This window comes from Bidens hawaiensis, unplaced genomic scaffold, assembly GCF_021521415.1.
Source record: "Bidens hawaiensis isolate Kalapana, Puna unplaced genomic scaffold, B.hawaiensis_p1.1 tig00021843_1, whole genome shotgun sequence".
In the NCBI taxonomy this organism is placed as follows: Eukaryota; Viridiplantae; Streptophyta; class Magnoliopsida; order Asterales; family Asteraceae; genus Bidens; species Bidens hawaiensis.
This window is the reverse complement of record NW_027493392.1, coordinates 82,134-103,277: the sequence shown is the minus strand read 5'-3', so window position 1 is coordinate 103,277 and position 21,144 is coordinate 82,134. Positions and strand designations below refer to the sequence as shown.

The 21,144-nt window shown below is 36.7% G+C and overlaps 1 protein-coding gene and 1 long non-coding RNA gene across 2 annotated transcripts; both read right to left on the bottom strand.

Moving 5' to 3' along the window:
* Positions 1-16,864: 16,864 nt before the first annotated feature.
* LOC143564255 (cold shock protein 2-like) lies at positions 16,865-18,019 on the bottom strand. The gene has a single exon (XM_077051585.1). The coding sequence runs from the start codon at positions 17,721-17,723 to the stop codon at positions 17,133-17,135; it is 591 nt and encodes a 196-aa protein (XP_076907700.1). The 5' UTR covers positions 17,724-18,019; the 3' UTR covers positions 16,865-17,132.
* A 1,553-nt stretch (positions 18,020-19,572) lies between these two features.
* On the bottom strand, positions 19,573-20,516 carry LOC143564253 (uncharacterized). The gene is made up of 3 exons (XR_013140831.1): positions 20,396-20,516; positions 20,121-20,281; positions 19,573-20,023 (listed from the first exon to the last, which is right to left on the bottom strand). It is a non-coding gene; the product is annotated as an uncharacterized LOC143564253 (long non-coding RNA).
* Between the last annotated feature and the right edge of the window lie 628 nt (positions 20,517-21,144).

The following is a 21,144-nucleotide window of genomic DNA, read 5'->3' as shown; positions in this document are numbered from 1 at the left end:
TTTTTGGATTATAAACAATTGACGTTCTAAAAGTTTACTCGAGAGACAATGATAATTTTATTACGTGAGAGATTATAATTCATTTACAATGAGAAAAAATAATGATTACTTGATTTGAAGTAATTTTATCAAACTCGTTCGCATTTACTTTTTTTTTATGTTTAATCCAATATATTTATTATCTATTAAATTTAGAAGTGTTCTTTTAAATTCATATTATTGAGTTTGAAAGAAAAAAAGGTAATAATTGAATTCAAAACTTCAATTAATTTTCATTAAATTCTAATGAACCAAATGATACTTAAATGTACATTTATTTATTAGCAAAGAAAAGCGTTGACTATCAATCTAGATTTTCTTTTAATGAATATCAAACACCCTTATGTGAAAATCTACTCTTTCGCAGGCTTAGAGTTATGTCTAAGGTTGACTCCTCGACATTCGTGAAACCGTATCGTCCCTTCACCCATATATCCTTCGAAACGACTCAAGTGAGAATCGAACATATGTCTCCACTAATGGAGGGCATGCATCTTACCACTAGACCAACTTCTTAGAATGATTATGAATGTAGATGTAAGGAAGAGTATAATTTAAGTCACTTATCAGGTTACTATTGATGGGCTTGCCATTGATTTGTTTCATTGTCGCAAGTTACTAATGAGTTGCGGACGCGAGTTGCTACTAAACAGTAGGTAGTTCTTATCGCACGTACGGTTCATGCTAATCGTGTGAACGTAGGTTGCTAGTTATGTAACATTGTGAAAATTTCGAGTTCAAAATGTCAACTTTCCAAAGTTAAGGGACTGAAAATGCCAAATTCCAAACCTTAGGGTTTAAAATGAAAAATCTGATTTCTTGTCATATCGCGATACGCGATGGACAAAAGAATAAGCCCATCGCGTACCGCGATGGAGCTACTGACACATCGTGACACGTGTGCCACGTGGCACACGGTGGCATCAGGTGCCGCCACGTGTCACCACGTGGCACCACTGCCACCACGTGTCGCCACGTGGCGCAATGGCTCAGACCAACCCTCTGCGTCATCAGACCTATATCGCGATACGCAATAGGTCAGCCCAGGGACCCATCGCGTACCGCGATGAGAGCCAATTTTATGTCTATAAATAGCAAGGTCCGGGATTCATTCTTGGCACACCAAAACTCAGCTTTGCTTTCTCTCTCTAACATCTCTCTAAATCCTGACAATCGTATACTCGATCCACCTCGATAAACGTGCCATAATTCCTCGTTAAACGTGTCCCGATCCTTCGTTTGTAAACCAACGTTTCCTCGAAGTTTGTGCCACCCTCCACCCACACTCAATCAAGAAGGCGTTAATATCATGGTGATGAGTCTCGAGAAACGTGCCAACGTGTGTTGAAGATTGGCGTCCATCGATTTGTGTGTCGAGAAAAGTAAAGCAGCGTTGGAGTGCTGCTCGAATTCCTAGAGTTTCCAATACGCCAATAAGGTTAGGCGTAACGACAAATTAATATAATATAATATTATATTAAAAGGCTTAAGCCCTAAGTCGAGGTTATACTAGATACCTCGATAAAAGAAAAGAAAAGAAAACATAACAAAGAAATGAATGAAAGATAAGATATTGAATATATTGAATACGTATATATGTGTGTAAGTATATATGTATATTCTTTGTTATGAAAATATTATTTAATGAATAATGAGTATTCTTAAATAATAAAAGAAAATGATTACGTTTCTTGGAGAAGAAGAAACGTCAGGTTTCAATATAAACTAAAGGTTTATAATTTACTTTTAAACTAAAGGTTTTCAAGTAAAAGAAAATGAACTAAAGGTTCATCGAGGTTGAGTTATAAAATAAGACTAAAGGTCTTAAGCCGGATCGTGTATCCGACTAACAAATATTTATACTCGTACTATAAGTGCGAAATAAAGAAGGGAAAGACCCTTGGACGGTGAGTGAAGTCGATCCTAAAGAGACAAGGTGAATACGCCCCCAAACTTTTATAAACTTGTTTTCAAATATGTCAAACATGTTATATGAAATTGTTTACAAGGAACTATGTGTTCCTAAAACCGTTATAGATAAGGGTATAAACCTAGCCCTCAGGCTGTGGTATACGTATGTCTGGATCCTTACATAGGTGGTACTATGCGATGAATGGGCACATCGCACCACCCTTGGTCTTAGGACGCTCTCCTGCAGGGAGTACGACCGTTGTGTATATTTACGGGTACTTAACTAAGTTTTCTAACGCTGCGGTGTTTGCTGAGGTGACCGAGTAGAGGCTCGTATTTATAATGTGTTATTTAACTTTGTTATTCCTAAGCCACGTTGGGCCGAGGCAGGCGTAGTCTCGAGGGTAATAAAGTAAAAGAAATATTTTGCGTCAGCGTGTTCACCAGCATTCGTTGCTGACGTATTTCTTACATTTTGCAGGTGAACAAAGTTAGCACTTGGAGTGACGAAGTGCTTTGAATATCCGATGGCTCGGATTTATTTTGTAAACATAATATATGGTGGTTTGTAATTATGAAACAAGTAATACTTTTTGTAACAACTTAAACTGGTATTTTTATAATCCCGTCTTTTGAATATATGTAAATATTATATTTCGATCCTTAAAGTTTTATAAGTCTTCCGCAAATTAACGCAACTCTGATTTATTTACAATTATGGTACCAACTGTTGGATCACACTCCTAGGCCTTAGATGGGGGTGTGACAGGTTGGTATCAGAGCCATCGATCTTAGCGAATTGGGTATCATAAAACAATACCCAAGCTTCGATCCAAGTATAGGAATTAATTGATTATGTGTTTTAGGGATAAGATAGGCTGGTAACCTTTCTTTCCCTCTCTACATTCTAAACCACCCATAATAATAGATGTCATTCAAAGCTCATATAGAAGACTTTATGCGCAAGGCAAAGGAGGCCGGAATTGCCGAACCTTACCCTGAAGACAACATGAGTGATGGGTATTATGAAGCATACTTCAACCAAGATGTGGAACGCGACTTGACCAAACCCGTGTATTACCCCGGAAGCTGGCACTACCCAACAGATGTTCCCGATAGTCCACCGAAGCAAGAAATTGAGCCACAAAGACACTCAAGTTACCATTCACCAATAATACCGATGTATAATCCCTACAAAATACCAACATCAGAGATCCCCACTTACCAACCCTCGGAAATACCACAATACCATCCAACCGGATACCTACCAAACTCTCAATCATCCTCCGAGTGGATGAAATATCTCTCTGAACAACAAGAGTGGCATACCAGAAGCTCCACTTTCAATGAAATTAATTCCCAACCAAACAACGGTGAAGGACCGTCCCGCAAACCAAAGATGAGGGTAATGATACCCTCTGAAATTTTCCAAATGCCCCCAATAAACAATGAAACCACACAACCCATGGATGAAGATGGACTGGAATAAGAAGAACCTGAAGAAGAGGAAGAACCTGAAGACGAAGAGGAGGACCCCGAAGAAGAGGAGTATCATGAGGAAGAACCGGAAGAAGAGCATCCTGAAAACCCCAATGAGATATCAAGTCCAATGGAAAGATCACTCACTTCCCAAAACCCAAGTTATGGTTCTGTGGACCCATATGTTCAATATCTCGAGAAACTTAGGAATCAAGCTTCGTCAAGCTTCCCACCATTTCAAGGAAGGATTCCATCAATTGAAGAGCAAGCTGAAGAAATTCGAGAACAGAACCAAGCTGCCAGATCTTACCTCTACCTTTCATCCGATATGACTTACGTTCCATATCCAGAACCGAGGAATCACTACAAGATGGTGACACTGGGTTACCGTGACCTACCTCCACAGTATGGATACCACAACGTAGTCCCGCAATCGTATGAATAACATTTGGATCGTGCACTGCATGAAACCGACGATTGGAGGAAAAAAGTAGATGAGGAAGGAAAGAAAAAGAAGAAGGTAGGAGAAACACTCATTCGTAAGTGCAGCAAAATAACGAAGGTTGTGAAGAAGTTCTTGAAGGACTGAAGATGGTGAAGGAGAATATTATGTGTAAAATAATTTTGTATGATATGTGTAATAAAGAACGTTAGAAACGTTCTTAGAATAAGGATAAGATGATCTATATATATATATTGTTGGAACGATATATATATATGTGTGTGTGTTTGTATATTATGAAAATATATATATCCTTGTGATATATATAATGAAATAAAGATGCGTGTTTTATAAATAAATTTGCTAAATTTCAGTTAAAAGACATATTGAGAGAAAATGTTTGAACAAAGTAATAACGAGAATGTTCGTAAAAAAAAGAAATAAAAGATAAGGGGAAAGGCCCCGAGAAAGAACAAGAGGAAGAAATTCCCAAAAAATATATAAGTATAATACAAAAGATGATCAAGAAAGCGGTTAGGGAAGAATCTGAGTTTAGATCTCAATCTAGACATTATCAATCTAGACAAACTAGAAATTCTCAATCCGTTCATCTTTCCAAATCCGTTAAATCCCGTCCGAAACAATCTCGTGTCGAGGAGAGTGTTTATGAGTCTAACGCCGATGGAGGAGTTAGACGTGAGTTCAAGAAACTCAAGATTAGTGGGTGTTCGTTTAAAGACTTCAAGTACTATGGACCGAAAGAGTTCCATGATGACAAAGGAGCCATTTAAACCGTGAGGTGGATTGAGGAGATGGAAACAATTGTGATTACTAGTAAGTGTTCCGATGAGGAGAAAATTCAATATTCTGCCCTTATGTTCAAGGGTGAAGCACTTGAATGGTGGAATGCTCTGTTAATGAGCAAAGGGAGAGAGATGATGTATAGCTTGACGTGGGAAGAGTTTAAGGCATTGTTGATGGCAAAATTTTGTCCCATGCATGAAACCGACCATATTCAAACGAAATTTCTCAATCTTAAGGTCGTAGGGACGAAACTTTGTGAATACAACACCAAGTTTCACGAATACTGTCGCCTTGTTCCCCAACTGGTTAACCCTGAGTCCAGCAAAGTCACAAGATATATTTGGGGATTGCCGTGGGAAATTCGCAACATGGTGAGGTCTCACCTACCACAAACCGCCGACTCCTCAATGGAGTTAGCTGGTTATTTGATGGGCGGCTTGGTCCACAACAAGGAAGAAGATAAGAAGGTGACAACAACAACTGCCCAAGGGAGAACTGGAGGAGGCGCCAACTACAAAGGCAAGAGCACAAACCAAAGTCGATTCAATACAAGTGTTATGCCTTGCAAAACATGTAGGAGGTACCACAAGGGTCGATGCAATTTCACCCCGCCTCCTAAGGTTTGTGAATCATGCAACCGTACGAGGCATACAGCTGTTGACTGCTGGAAGAAGAAGATGAATTGCTTCAATTGCAAGGAGATAGGCCATCTCAGTTTCGAGTGCCCAAAGAACAAACCCGCTGTTGGTGGTGCGGGTGGAAGTGGCCAAAACAAGAAAGGAAACGCTCGAGTCTTCGTACTCGACACAAAGAAGGCCGCTGACATGCCGGAAACTATTACCGGTACGTTTCTAGTCAACGACACCTATGCTAGAGTTTTATTTGATTCTGGTGCCAATTTGAGTTTCATAGATTATAATTTTTGTAGTCTATTAAACGAACCTTTAATAAAGTTAAATAAAACTCTAAGCTTCGAGACTGCTAGTGGCGAAATCGTTAAGATCTCCGAAGCCCTTGAAAACGGAAAAATACTTCTAGCTGGTTATATTCTGCCTATTTGTTTGTTACCCATGAGTCTGGATGGTTTTAATATTGTACTTGGTATGGATTGGTTATCCAATAACCATGCCCGTATCATCTGCAATAGCAAAACTGTTGAACTTCATGTCACACCCCGAAAATCTCATAATAATAATTTCAGCTGAAGTCTTTACAACTAAACAAATTTTCGGGCGGTGACCGTTGTAACGAATAGCCAATCATAAAAACACAACGTTTAATATAATTATATTAAACATAATTTAAATATCAGAGTACACATAGTTTTTATTATTTAAAAACTACCATAATGGTCCCATACAACACTTTTATTCAAACACCGACGCCTCGCTCCACGCTATCACACGAAACCGTCATTTACCTGCAAAACATTATCAAATAATATTTGGGTCAACACGAATGTTGGTGAGTTATTCCCGAGAAAAACTTATTATATAAATATAGACAATTTATATATAAACAACACATGAATATAATAGTGTACGGCCATTATACTCCCAACAATACCGATCTTTACATGACACAACACAATAACGAAACCCGCATTTTACCTTTTAGCACAAAAAGCGTTAGTTGTAAGCTAGCTAAGAATACAACACGTGTATGACTACCAATTTGAAAACTCGAAACGTACCATACTCGAAATATTCCCACTTTTAACCCAACGCGAATGGAAGTGGGGGGCGTCACCCCGATAGATCTACCAACATTTCTATGCCCTCAATTCGGTTAACAGTTATTTAACCAAATTGATACATCCCACAATAACGACAATTTATAAAGTATAATGCGCTTTCAAAACATATATATAAATACGAATATAGATATACAATATGCTTTTCGGAGGAAGAACTCACCTTTGAATCCGATGTTTGTATAAACGCTCGTGTCGTATATTAGTACTCGTTCGTTAATTTTAAATTCGGGTTTGACCAAAATTGGTTAATTATATACATGTTTGACCAATATATATATATATTCTTATTCTAAAAACCCACACAAGCACACAACACATAAAGTTTACTACTTATAATTATATAAATACACACTTAAAAATATAAACAAGAAATAATCAACTAATAATTGTTTTATTTAATAATTTAAATTAATTATTAAAATTTATAAAAATTATTACTTTTAGTTGCTGGAGTGTTTTGGAAAATTTAAGTTATTATTTTATTTAAAATTTTGACTCTATTATAATCGGTTTTGCCGGTTTCGTCGGTTTTGAGCTTAAAAACGAACCGGTTGTTATTTTGTGAAAAAATTTAGTCTAAATTATCTAAAACGCTTTTTATATAGTTTTTAGTCAAGTTTTATTGGTTATTAAATAAAAATGTTATGGTTTTTGTTTTGTTGCCAATTTCTTAAAAATGCCAATTTTTAACGTTTTCGTGTCGGTTTTCGCGACACGAATCGGGTTGGTTTAAGTTTTGCTATTCTTGACTTTTCTTATACTTTAACTTATGTTAAATATAAGAATATTATGACTTTAGGAGCTGTTTTAGTTCAGTTCCAAAAATTTATGTCGGTTCACTTTAAAAGTCAAACTTTCTGACCGTTAAAGTCACCGACAAGTTATTTAAGTCACAATGTCAAAACCAAACCATTTGGTACAGTAAATATACATATAATAACAAGTAATATATCATCACATCCATGTTTGATCATCTAACACCAAGTATGCACACAAAACAAATTTTTAACTATACATGCTCAAGCCTTAGCTTAAGTTTTCAACTATACAATAAACATGTTATTTCTACAATCTCTACAAGGTGTTTATGTACCAAAATTTCCAGATCTTAATAACCCATATTAACCTCTTATTTCATCCCATTATCATCCTTTAAACAAACACATTCTTGATTCTTTAACAACAAAGTTTCTATTACTAGTAAGTAGCAATTTTTAACAACCTTATTATCATACCAACAATCTTTACAATAGAGTTTACTAAAGTAATCCTAACCACAAGTCTTTAATTATCCACACAAGATTATGTTCACTTATCAAATCATCTTACAAAACATCTTGTACAATTTACAAAGCTTCTTTATTAGTAAGTTTAACACAAACTCTTGTTTATCTAAGTTACCATATTTCATGCATCCTAGTACTTCTAGTAGATTTTATTCTTTTCCATATGTCCCATTCAATCACTTAGTTTGTCATTTTCAATCCATACCAAAATCAATACAAGACAAGTATGAGCTTTATGATCAAAATCAAATTTTGTATTACTTGCATGTGTAAGTAACTTTTCAAAATAATCAAATCTCTACACTTTTGTCAACCCTTTTCCAATATCCTTTTTACCTTTTCAAAACCATTATTAGTATTACTTACAACTTTTCAAGCAATCTTTAATAAATCAACCAAGTGGGTTTTCAAAATTATCATTTATTTTTAACCATTTTAACATTTAATTAAGTTAACAACCTCAATCCAACAGCCAAACCAAAACCCACGGATCTAATGGGTGTTTTTACCCATAACCCATTTCCAATCTTTTGACCATTTACATATTTACTTCCAATACTTAACCCATTTGTTAAACAAACTCAAGTGACATCAATATGGACAATCTATACAAGCTAAAATGCAATCATAATAAGTCCTAAGGTCAAAAAAATCCATCTTATACATTCACATGCAAACTCATGGGTCACAAACATGCATGCATACATCCATATTATAATTGCACGCACACTATCAAGCATACTAAAATCAAGCTTTAAACATCAAATAACAACTAATATACACAAATCTTGAAGTGGATTACCTTAGATTTTCGGATTTGATGTCTAAGGAGGTGATAATATGGCCTTAAGTTAGTTTATGACTCCTTCTTTAGCTTCCTAAACTCCTATTTTGCTTAAGCTTCCATCAAGAACTCTTAATCTTCAACAATGGTGGGGTATGGTGGTTTTGAAATGGTGATGAGGGTGGAATGGTGGTGGTGACCAGTTATATAGAGAGAGAAAGAGGTATAGGTTTATGAGTTGGATAATAGAGTGTGAATGTGTCCATATTTGAAGCTTCCAAGTAATCTAGGTAATCATTGTATGTATGTATATATTAATATAATAATGCAAGTAGGTGGTTTTGGGTGAGAGTGGCGGCCGTAGAGGGGGTAAGTGATGTGCACGAAGTGGTATATAAATCTCTAGCAAATAATGACCAAGCACAACGAGTAATAAAAACCTAGAATACCTTAAACCAAACCACTAGCAACAGGCAAGTAAACCTATCGGGTGTAGAATAACTATGGGAAGACCGGGAATATCGAACCCTAGAGACACTTATTTAAATTAACGAGACTAGTTCTAAAAACTAATTTAAAGTAATAATTAAGAAAGTATATATTTTTGGATTATTTATTTATTTTATTTTAAAAACTAATAACTAATTAAAATAATTACTTAATTAAATTAAAGTAAACTAGAAAATTAAATTACTGAATAAAAACTTTAGTAAATTCAAATGAGAGCAAGAATTATCTAGGCAAGGAATCCGAATTGTGACGACTCGGGATTTTATCGGTTACGGGAAAATGTTACGGGAACCGGGAATATAAAGATATGAAAATCTAAGAAACTTAATGGATCCTTAATCACTCTCAAGATGTCACCGAAAAAGAAATCTTATAGATCATGTAAAAACACCGGCTTATTAGTTCACCTGTCAGTTCACCAATTATGATTAATTACCCTATAAAACAGCTAACCCGTCGGTTTCACTATCTCAATGCACCAAAGTACACGGGGTGGTTTTGAACAGTTTAAAGGACACGGGTAAACAGTGAAATTAAGGCAAAAATAGGCAAACTTCCTATTAGAAAAAAAAAACCTAAAACCCTAACAACGCAGACAAACCCGACAACTTATTACCCGTCGGATATCTAAGTAGGTAAGAATATAAACTTCTAATAATATGCCAAAAATCAGTTTCTATGATGAATGAGCTCAATAAACCATAAACAAGTTGCATACACACAGTAAAAACCCTAACATGCAACCTATAATCGAAAAACAATCAATCAAGTAACATATGAAACATTCATTAAGACACAAATCAAAAGTAAATACGCATGAGACACATCCAATAAAACTGATAAAAACTTTTAATTAATCAAAATCCCATAAACAAAAGCCCGAAAACCGACAAGTCCAAAGCAATCAACAAAACATTATTACAAGCCTAGATAACTAAAAGTGTTTAGCCAATAATCATGTTCAAAGCAATAAAATAAATAAGTTCAAAAACTAACTTCATAATATAATAAATAATTTCAAACCAAAAGAAAACCGTGTTTGGATGTTGAAACCAAGTGCCTTTACTTGAATAAATAAGATCCCTTTTCTGTTACCTTTCTTGCATGTGAACAGAAGCTCAAAATAATAATAATTTTGTTGTGAAACTTCTGCTTGTTGCGTCTGCTGTAACCTCACTTGACCTCCAAGATTGCGGCTCACACACACAAAAAAATCCCACGTAGGGTTTATTAATAATAATATTATATGGCGGCTCACATTCAAAGAATATTAATAATGTTGACGGTGGCTCCCCCTTCCCAAAACCCTCACGTATGGTTTTTATATCATCTGATCTAATTATTTAATATAGATTATGTAATTTGCCATCCAAGAAATCTCACAAGGCTCATCAATCGTTTATACTTTAGTGCGATCCAAGAAAATTATATATGTCGCCAACGTATTCTGTCAATTTGTGACATATAATTAGTATCCACACAATAATTTAACATTTCAAATTTAAATATATATAACTCATACGTAAATCATGTGTGATGTAACAAGCAAATACATACAATAATTAATCTCTCTCTTTTTAACTAATTTACTAGTTTCGGCTCGTTGTCGCTTTAAACCTTTAAAATCCAAATATAAGCCAAATAGAAATATGTTCAGTAAAAACATGGCTCAAAAGTACGAAAAAATGTAGAAAATATGAATAATAATAATAAGTATATAATTTAGACCACATCAGTAAGGGAGTGGAAAGGTTTGTGATAAATAATAATATATGGCATTATTTAGGTGTTAAGGTTTAACGTATCTCGTATTTTATCTAGTCAAACGACTTCCGTTTCTAATAATTTTTATCAGACTTTGAGCGAAATTAGATTACAGTCAATGTCTGTATAAGAACATAATTTTCTGAGAAACTTGGTGTCGGGTCCTTACGGTGTCCTATACTGGCTTTCGGTTACTTATTTTTCTAATTTTTGCGATTCGAACCTTCTAAAATTAAGTTTATATACTATCTCTAATATCCTATCACAAAAATTAATTTTTCGAGGTCATCTTGACATGTTTACGAATTTATCCGTTTCGAGATATTACCCGGTGTCAATCTGTACAGTGTCAGCTACACGACAAAATTGAAATTTTTCGGGTTCCATATTTTAAAACTCAACTAAAATCAAAGATTTTAGGTAAAAATATTATTCCTATATATTTATTTGACTAATTAATACGCGATTACGGTTAAGATAATTACCAGATTAGTCTAATTTTTGGCGGTTGTCACACTTCAAGCCCTTGATAAACGAACGATTCGAATTGAAGGGGACAAAGACGCTGGCCAAGTTAGCATAATCTCCATGATTAGGGCTAACAAATGTTTAAATTAAGGATGCCTCGCATTCATGGCATACGTCACTGAAGAATCCAAGCCAAAAGAAATCAAAGACGTTCCTATCGTTTCTAACTTTTCTGATGTCTTTCCTGATGAACTTCTTGAAATCCCTCCCGATCGTGAAGTAGAGTTTAGGATCGATCTTATTCCCGGTACTGCTCCGATCGCCAAATCTCCGTATTGCTTAGCACCAACCTAAATGAAGGAGTTGAAGAAACAGCTCGATGAGCTTTTGGAAAAAGGTTTTATTCGACCGAGTTCGTCGCCTTGGGGAGCGCCAATTCTATTCGTCAAGAAGAAGGACGGATTTATGCGAATGTGTATCGATTATCGTGCATTGAACAAGGTCACAATAAAAAACCGATATACACTCCCTCGTATCGATGATCTTTTCGACCAACTTCAAAGTGCTAGCTTCTTTTCAAAAATCGATCTTCGTTCCGGCTATCACCAACTCAAAGTCCAATCTGAAGATATTCCAAAGACCGCGTTTCGAACAAGGTATGGACATTATGAGTTCACAGTCATGCCGTTTGGACTTACAAATGCCCCAGTTACGTTCATGGACATGATGACTCGTATTTGTAAGCCATACTTAGATAAATTTGTTATCGTATTCATCGACGACATACTTATTTACTCTAAGTCAAAGGCCGATCATGAAGTCCATCTCCGAACCTTACTTGAAATCCTTAGGACCGAGAAGTTGTACGCCAAGTTCTCGAAATGCGAGTTCTGGTTGCACGAGGTGCAATTTCTTGGTCATATCATTAACGTCAATGGTATTCAAGTGGACCCCACTAAGATTGAAGCTATCTCTAAATGGAAGGTCCCGAAGTCGCCAACCGAGATCCGAAGTTTCTTAGGTTTGGCCGGCTATTACCGTAGGTTCATTGAAAACTTTTCTCGTATCGCCGTTCCTCTAACTTCTTTAACTCGTAAGAACATCAAGTATGAATGGGGAACGAAGCAACAAGAGGCGTTCGATATACTTAAAACAAAAACTCACCCAAGCACCTATACTGGCCTTGCCAGAAGGTACTGAGGATTTTGTTGTCTTTAGTGACGCGTCTCATTCCGGCTTGGGATGCGTACTAATGCAACGCAAGAAAGTAATCGCCTACGCCTCTCGTCAACTTAAAGTACACGAAAAGAACTACACGACTCACGATCTAGAGTTAGGCGCCATAATCTTTGCACTTAAGATATGGAGGCACTATCTCTATGGAGTAAGATTCACCGTGTACACTGATCATAAGAGTTTGAAACACATTTTCGATCAAAAAGAGCTTAATATGCGCCAACGATGCTGGATGGAAACTCTAAACGACTATGATTGTGAAATTGTCTATCATGAAGGTAAGGCCAACGTTGTGGCCGATGCTTTGAGTCGTAAAGAGCACGGAAAGTCAAAAAGAGTCTGAACGTTAAGGCTAGAACTTCAAATTGACCTTATTGACCAAATCAAATCCGCTCAAACTCAAGCGATCATGAAAACCAAATCTCCGACAAAAAAACGTAACGACACCATTAACTCACCAGTCAAAGGTAACGATGGTACCATTAGAATGAGAAACCGAATTTGGGTACCAATCGTTGGAGACTTACGTGAGAAAATCTTGAATGAAGCTTACAAATCCAAGTACATGATGCATCCCGGGAGTGACAAGATGTATCATAATATTAAAGCAAATTATTGGTGGAATGGAATGAAAAAGGATGTCGCTTCGCATGTTGCGAAATGTTTGACGTGTTTGAAAGTCAAGGCTGAACATCAAAAGCCTTCGGGATTACTTCAGCAACCTGAACTTCCCATTTGGAAATGGGAGTTAATCACGATGGATTTCATTACCAAACTCCCGAAGACGACTCGACAACACAATGCAATATGGGTAATTGTGGATCGTTTGACAAAATCCGCACACTTTATACCCATCAATGAGTCATATTCAATTGATAGACTAGCGCGTATTTATGTAAACAACATCGTTGCTTTGCATGGAGTACCGTTGTTTATAATCTCTGATCGTGACAGTCGTTTTACGTCTCACTTTTGGAAAAGCTTCCAACAAGCTCTTGGTACGAAACTAAACCTTAGCACCGCCTATCATCCGCAAACTGATGGGTAAAGCGAAAGGACGATTCAAACGTTGGAAGACATGCTTCGGGCTTGTGTGATCGACTTAGGTGGAAGTTGGGATGACCACTTACCCCTAATGGAATTCTCGTACAATAATAGCTATCACACAAGTATTCAAGATGCACCATTCGAGGCGTTATATGGTCGTAAGTGTAGAACACCCGTGTGTTGGTCTAAAACCGGAGACAATCAATTATCTGGACCTGAGATAGTCCAATAAACCACCGTTAAAATTCTCCAAATCCGAGAACGACTTAAGATGGCACGAGATCGCCAAAAGAGTTATGCCGATGTTCGTCGTAAGCCACTAGAATTTAATATCGGTGACAAAGTTTTATTAAAAGTCTCGCCTTGGAAAGGCGTAGTTCGCTTCGGTAAGAAAGGAAAGTTAAGTCCACAATTCGTTGGACCTTTCAAGGTACTTGAACGAATCGGCACTGTTGCATACCGATTGCGACTGCCCAAGGAAATTCAAGGAATACATGATGTATTTCATGTTTTGAATCTGCGTAAGTGTTTGACCGATGAATCTTTGGCTATGCCATTAAAAGACGTTGAAATAAATGAGAATTTAAAATTTGTAGAACGTTCAATTCAAATAGAAGATTCGAAAACAAAGAAATTAAAAAGAACTTTGAAAATTGTGAAAGTAAAAAGGGACTCGCGTAGAGGGCCTGAATATACTTGGGAACTCGAATCGGAAATGAAAAAGAAATACCCCCACTTGTTCTTGTAAAGTAATCTCGAGGACGAGATTTATTTCAAGGTGGGGAGGATGTAACATCGTGAAAATTTCGAGTTCAAAATGTCAACTTTCCAAAGTTAAGGGACTGAAAATGCCAAATTCCAAACCTTAGGGTTTAAAATGAAAAATCTGATTTCTTGTTCTATCGCGATACGCGATGGACAAAAGAATAAGCCCATCGCGTACCGCGATGGAGCTACTGACACATCATGACACATGTGCCACGTGGCACACGGTGGCATCAGGTGCCGCCACGTGGAAACACTGCCGCCACGTGTCGCCACGTGGCGCAACGACTGCCACGTGTCGCCACGTGGCAGACCTACCCTCTGATTCATCAAACCTATATCGCGATACGCGATAGGTCAGCCCAGGGACCCATCGCGTACCGCGATGAGAGCCAATTTTATGTCTATAAATAGCAAGGTCCGGGATTCATTCTTGGCACACCAAAACTCAGCTTTGCTTTCTCTCTCTAACATCTCTCTAAATCCCGACAATCGTATACTCGATCCACCTCGATAAACGTGCCATAATTCCTCGTTAAACGTGTCCCGATCCTTCGTTTGTAAACCAACGTTTCCTCGAAGTTCGTGCCACCCTCCACCCACACTCAATCAAGAAGGCGTTAATATCATGGCGATGATTCTTGAGAAACGTGCCAACGTGTGTTGAAGATTGGCGTCCATTGATTTGCGTCTCGAGAAAAGTAAAGCGGCGTTGGAGTGCTGCTCGAATTCCTAGAGTTTCCAATACGCCAATAAGGTTAGGCGTAACGACAAATTAATATAATATAATATTATATTAAAAGGCTTAAGCCCTAAGTCGAGGTTATACTCGATACCTCGATAAAAGAAAAGAAAAGAAAACATAACAAAGAAATGAATGAAAGATAAGATATTGAATATATTGAATACGTATATATGTGTGTAAGTATATATGTATATTCTTTGTTATGAAAATATTATTTAATGAATAATGAGTATTCTTAAATAATAAAAGAAAATGATTACGTTTCTTGGAGAAGAAGAAACGTCGGGTTTCAATATAAACTAAAGGTTTTCAAGTAAAAGAAAATGAACTAAAGGTTCATCGAGGTTGAGTTATAAAATAAGACTAAAGGTCTTAAGCCGGATCGTGTATCCGACTAACAAATATTTATACTCGTACTATAAGTGCGAGATAAAGAAGGGAAAGACCCTTGGACGGTGAGTGAAGCCGATCCTAAAGAGATAAGGTGAATACGCCCTCAAACTTTTATAAACTTGTTTTCAAATATGTCAAACATGTTATATAAAATTGTTTACAAGGAACTATGTGTTCCTAAAACTGTTATAGATAAGGGTATAAACCTAGCCCTCAGGCTGTGGTATACGTATGTCTGGATCCTTACATAGGTGGTACTATGCGATGAATGGGCACATCGCACCACCCTTGGTCTTAGGACGCTCTCCTGCAGGGAGTACGACCGTTGTGTATATTTACGGGTACTTAACTAAGTCGAACGCTGCGGTGTTTGCTGAGGTGACCGAGTAGAGGCTCGTATTTATAATGTGTTATTTAACTTTGTTATTCCTAAGCCACGTTGGGCCGAGGCAGGCGTAGTCTCAAGGGGTAATAAAGTAAAAGAAATATTTTGCGTCAGCGTGTTCAGCAGCATTCGTTGCTGACGTATTTTCTTACATTTTGCAGGTGAACAAAGTTAGCACTTGGAGTGACGAAGTGCTTTGAATATCCGATGGCTCGGATTTTATTTTGTAAACATAATATATGGTGGTTTGTAATTATGAAACAAGTAATACTTTTTGTAACAACTTAAACGGGTATTTTTATAATCCCGTCTTTTGAATATATGTAAATATTATATTTCGATCCTTAAAGTTTTATAAGTTTTCCGCAAATTAACGCAACTCTGATTTATTTACAATTATGGTACCAACTCTTGGATCACACTCCTAGGCCTTAGATGGGGGTGTGACAAGTTAACAGTAGAAGGTTCTCACTAACGATCTTTGCTAAGTCCAATTCAACAATTCATGTTCCTCGTATGTTATTAGTGATGATTCATAGGTATCAGAAGGGTATTTGGTTTAGACGGAACCATTAAACCAATTAAATTAAGCTAAAAACATTTAATGCAACTTAATTTTTTGTTTTGTTCACTTTGGTGATTTTTGTTTTAGTATAAAGTGTCACCTTAATTGGACATGTACTTCGATGAACAAAAAATCACAACACACTCATCAATCAAAGTTCGAGTTCTTAGGCCAAATGTAATGAGCGACAAGGGGCGAGAACACCGCCCCATAGGCGACAAAGGGATGATAAGTGGGGGGGGGGGGCATTTATTTGTTGCCTGATGTGTATATAGAGATGCTGACGTGGTGATCAACTATAGGGGGGGGGGGGGATTCTGGGTTACAACACCGCCCTTTGAGCTACATATCGTCCCTATTGACCACGTGTCAAAAAATTCTCTCATTATTTCTCATTATCTGTAATTGTTTTTTATTTCCTTTTAGTCTCAGTTATAATCAACACTATAATCATTTTCTTGCTTTAGTATAATTTATGTTGCTTCTATATTATTTTATAAACTGTATCCCCGAACAATCTAATTCAAATTTAATTATTGGGTTGCATATTGTGACGTACATAATTTATCTTTTAGAGTATACACAAAGTTGATAAAAATATGTTTTAGGCTTGATTCTTAGCAATGTAGTATAAAATTATATCAAAAATACATTTTTCTTTGGCATAAAACACACCAAAACAAGAAACAAAGAAAGACAAATTAGTGTAAAACAGGAAAAAAAAGTATTCAATTTACATCAATGACATTAATCTTATTCATTAGGGCATTCTTTTGCAAAATGCCCTTCCTCCCCACATCGGTAACATGTTCCACCCCGGCCACCACGACGGCCACCACCACCACGACCACGGCCTCGGCCTCGACCATTCTCATAGCCTTGATCACCACCACCATCATCATTACCTTGGTAACAGTTCCTTGCAAAATGACCAAAACGCCCACAATTATAACACTGTGGGCCACCAACTTCACCATCAGCATCATCATTACCACCACCATCACCACCACCGCCACCTCGTCCAAACCTCCCACCATACTCTCCTCTATATCTTCCAAAACCACCCCTTCTCCCACGGCCCCCACGCCTCGGCCCCGGTTGATATCCTCTAGTACTCCTACCAAGAGCCACCACCTCCACCGCCTTCTTCCGCCCATCCTCACCCGAATCCACAGAAAACTCTACCCTTTGTCCATCTCTCAGGAACCGAAAACCCTCAGCCTTGATCTCGGATTGATGAACGAACAGATCACTGCCACTATCATCTTCGGGATCAATAAACCCGAAACCCTTTTGTCCATTGAACCACTTAACAGTGCCTTCATATCTCTTGACTTCTGCCATGAAACAAGATGTAGACCGGTTGTGAGAGCATGCATGCACATAGTGGCGCGTATAAATTTTAGACCATATTAGTTATTATCTGTTTGAGATATTGTTTTTGGTTGGTTCAAGTTGTGGCTAGAACGAATGGACGAGAGGTATTATTAATATATAGGATTGGGTTGGTTACTTTTCTAGCAAGTGCATACCGGCCGATTACAACTTCATATTTTATAAGTTGGATAGAAGTGATCTACAAATATGTTTATATGCTACAAATTAACAACTACATATGTAAAATCATTAATTAATTTAAGTTTTTTTTTCCTATTCACGAGTCGAGCCAGGGTGGGTTTGAGCTCGAAGTTAAACAAGCCTAAGATCAAGCCAACAAGGCAAGCTCGGGTCGAGCTATGCTCGATTACAAAAATGAGCTAGTTCGGCATAGGTCGTTTCAAATCAAGTATTTTAGCTATTTATTCGAGCTTTTATCGAGCGAGCTACGATCAACGAGCTTTTGAACAACCCTAGCTAGATGTGACGCAAACCTAGAACGAAGGTGGTCTAAACGAGTTCGGATTAGTTTATTGATATATAAATTTTGTGAATTTACCTAAAATATGTTTTATAACATCGAAACCCTACGAGATCAATTTATTGATACTGGGCGTGTTCATTTCACAGAATGGAATGGAATTGGAATTAGAATTTGCATAGGATTTGGAATTAGAAGGAATTGGATTTGGAATCTAAACATTCCCATAGGAATTGGAATTGAAAGGAATTGAAATCCAATTCCATTTTGATGTGTTCATTTGACAAATGAATCGGAATTGAGTTTTTTTTAACGAGGATAACGGCGGAAACATTTTAGTCTCTTTAGATTTTTTGTTTTTTATTTATATTTTGCGTTATAATTTTTTTTATTATTTTTTTGAATATTTAATGGGTTTTCTATTAAGATAAAAAACCCCTCAAAAAAGTATTCAAATATAATAATAAAAAATTCATAAATCAAAATATAAAGTAAAAACCAAAAAAGTAAAAAAGCTAAAATGTTTTATTCGTTGTCTTCGTTAGCACAGAAAAAAAAAAAAACTCGAGAAAAGATTCCAATGAATTCCTCCACATGTTGGGAGGATTTGAAAAATCCTTGTATTTTAAGGAATTTGAAGAAATTGAATTCCAATTTCAATTCTTTGAACCGAACACACTAAAATGGAATTAAGAATCCAATTCCAATTCCAACGAAACGAACACACCATGTCATGGGATTTTAATTCCAATTCCTTTAAATTCTCATGAATTCTGTGAAACGAACACGTCCTTATTTTGTGATTATAAATTTGTTTGGGTCTTAATCCATGGAGAAGTAAAGCCGTAAAGGTAATTATTTTATGGGAAAAAGAATGTGAATAAGTGAATAACTTTCACGTGGATAGGCATATGGATCAAAAGAAAACTAATGGGCCTTGGGCTAAAAATAATTGGTTCAACAGTGGACCGAAAGAGTTTTAGGGGACAACAATTAAAAGACAACTAGGATTTGTGGCCGCGTGCGGGTCAAGTAGTTTTTATTTGTTGTATGTCTTATGAATTTGACATAGATTAGAGCTTAGATTGTGGAGCTAAAGAGAAAGGGCCCTTTTGCATACATAAGCTATTTACATACATACTTAGTTATGGTTGTTTGGTTCAAAATACATTATGGTTTTAACATACATGATAACTGACGGGTCTGCATATTTCATTTTGATCAAAAAGCAGGGCTCCTTGTAGTTGCACTATGCTGATATTTAATCCATGGTCAATAGTAGTTCATATATTCCAAAAAAGGCTTTCTTGAATCCATGGTAAAAAATAGACATGACTGCGTTAATTCAAATTTTCTGTTTCTTGCTATGGTCTTCTGAACCTGTAATTAGATCGTGTTTTAGTTAAGAGTAAGAATGTGAAGGTATACAAATTGAGTCAAAATAGTTGATGTAAACATAAATGGTGTATTACCAGATTGTTCCAGTTGTGGCCTTTTGCCTTGACCTTTTGGTGCTGGTGTGGTGGGATGAATTGGTTGTGTAACCGGTTCTGCTTCTTTCATGCTGTTGACGGTTAATGTGCGGTTGGATTTGATTGTTACCATCATGTCAATTGGTTTTCCAATTGTTGCGAGGATGGGTGGCGGTGTTGTTTTTTGGTCTTTGTAACCATGGGTTTTTATCAGGTCAACGCATGATTTTCCAAGGAGGGTTACCATCGCTTTGTTAAAGAATACAGCAGGTATGTCAGTGATGTTATCAGTAATTGTTGCGTTCACATAGTACCTGTTTAGATAATACATTATTGTTCGTATATATTTTTTTGAAATATATCAAGTAAAAATAGTAAAATTAGTGAGTACAAAAGTTGTAATCGGCTTACATGAACTTGGGTGGTTTGGTTGTCTTGTGGTCCTCGCATACAAAGCCGTTCGGATTGTTTCTTTTTGGGTGCATATGCTTGGGGCATTCTGGACAGTGAATGTAGAACCATTTTGTGTCAGTTGAAATTTCCTTTATCCATGCGATGCACCTGTGGTTGTTCTGCCAAAAATAAAAAATAAAAAATTTGTGTGTATTTAATGAGTATTTTCATTTTAGTTAATACGAATAAATCTAGAAGAAAGTTTGTGTTTTATTTTGTAAAACGTGTGTTACCGGTTGTTGATGAGGGTTCTTTGTCAAAATTTGTGCAAGTGTCAACCGATGGTCTTCGTTTGCCGGTAACATAAGGTTGTTCAATCTGTTGGGAAGATATTTTATGCATGTTAGTTTGCATGTCACTACGTGAATATTGACCTTCGGCCACACGAAAAAAGTGTGGCCGTAGGCCTTTAACCACACACATTTGGTTCAGGTCATATGTGGCCAAAGGTCGCGACACCGTGGATATGATATGGCCACACACAGTTTTTAGTGACCTTATGTGGTAATAAGTGTGGCTAAAGGGTACAGACATTAGTTGCTGGCCATCAAGAAACCTCTCCAATAAGTGTGGCTAAACGGTAGAAAATGGCCACATGACTATTTACTATGAGTGACCATTGCACGTATAGAGCCACATGAATTAATGTTTCAGTCACATGAATTTTATAATAATGTAGCCAATAGGGTTGTGTTAAGCGTGCATTGTGACCTATACCGTGTGGATATAGCAAAGCAATGACCACTTAAATTTAATAATAGTGTGGCTAATTATATTATATAGACACTGGATATTACATTAAAAGTGGCTAAAAATGTTTACTTGCCACTCAAACACTCCTTTGTAGATTATAGTGTGACTATTGTCTTACCGTTTGTCACGCATAATGCTTTTCGTAATTTAAAGTGTGGCTATTGTCAAACTTTTCGTCACACATAGTGAGGTATTGTGTGGCTAATCATATCATATAGACACTGTAGGT